At 52.7% G+C, this 1,158-nt stretch overlaps 1 protein-coding gene across 1 annotated transcript in view; it reads left to right on the forward strand.

Moving 5' to 3' along the window:
• The first annotated feature begins 855 nt into the window (after positions 1-855).
• Positions 856-1,158, forward strand: part of ENDOU (endonuclease, poly(U) specific) — a 15,410-nt gene continuing 15,107 nt past the window's right edge. The window contains exon 1 of the mRNA XM_035002805.1: positions 856-1,047. Within this exon, the coding sequence (XP_034858696.1) occupies positions 993-1,047 (55 nt within the window). The 5' untranslated portion in view covers positions 856-992. The remainder of the gene's footprint in view (positions 1,048-1,158) is intronic.

Below are 1,158 nucleotides of genomic sequence, written 5' to 3' on the forward strand. Positions count from 1 at the left end.
GGCAGAATCTCCATGCAGCACTCTTTCTGGAAAGGGCAATTAACTTAGCAGATTTTACCTTTAATAGGAGGGGGAACTTGGCAGCTCCACGCTGCTGCACTTCTGCTCTCGGACCTGGGGAGGAAGGAGTGCCAAGAAGCCTCACCTCCCTGGGGAGGGTCCTCGGGAAGACGAGTGTAAGTAGGGGATGAAGGGAGTGGGCTTCTGGGCCCCCAGATGAGCAAGGGTATGTCCTCTGGCTGTCTCTAAGGCCTCTCGCCCACCGCTGACCTTGTAAAGCTGGAACCTGTGAGAACCTGAACCATGAAAAGCTGAGACGCTGACTCAGTAAGTTAGAGACTACTTGCATACTATTTCTGGGGCGCTTTAGCTATGTGTGGTTTGATGCTCATAAGAGCAGCCCTTGTTTCTGACCCACACCTCCTATATCTCTCCTTGCACTGACCCTAACACTTGCTTGAGCACTTCACTGCTGGTCAAATCTGGAATGATCACTTTACTGTGTCCCTCATATTAGCACCAGGAACTCAAAGATGGAGCCAGCCTGTAGCTCCTTGGAAGGTCAGAACAGTGGTTTGCTGGTAGGTGGGTGTTTGGAGGGCATCACCCAGAGACAAGCCCATTGGTGCTCCCACTTGGGACAGAGAACCCCCCAAACCAGGCCTATCTTGCTGTGCCTACTTACATGACCTATTTTCTGGCTACAGCTAGTATTACCTGTTCCAAACATCTGGAATTACCTGCCTGCTTAGTCGCCTTCCACCCGGCTTCAAACAGCTGGAGGGCCCCACCCCCTCTCCACGTCCTATCCATCTAGGCTCCCTCCCTCCCCTTTTTCTTCCTGGAAGGATCTGGAGGTACCAGATCCACAAGTTCTGATGTCTTTAAAAGGATCATCCTGGGCAATAAGGCTCATTTGAGAGCTGTGACATTCACCTTGACTCTAGTGAAAGTCCAACAGCCAATCCCCTTTTGGCTTCCAACTGGGCACCATGAGGGCCTGTGTGCCCCTGATCGTGGCCATACTCTGCAGCCTGGCCTGGGCTGGTAAGTCCTCATCTGGTGGGGGTGAAAGGGTCCTACGTAAAGAAGCAGAGAGTTAGGGAACTCGGTAGAGGGTGAGCAGAGTGGGACAAGGGAGGGTCAGCTCTGTCCTAA

Source organism: Mirounga leonina, unplaced genomic scaffold, assembly GCF_011800145.1.
Source record: "Mirounga leonina isolate KUSES-001 unplaced genomic scaffold, KU_Mleo_1.0 Mir_126, whole genome shotgun sequence".
NCBI classification, from domain to species: domain Eukaryota; kingdom Metazoa; phylum Chordata; class Mammalia; order Carnivora; family Phocidae; genus Mirounga; species Mirounga leonina.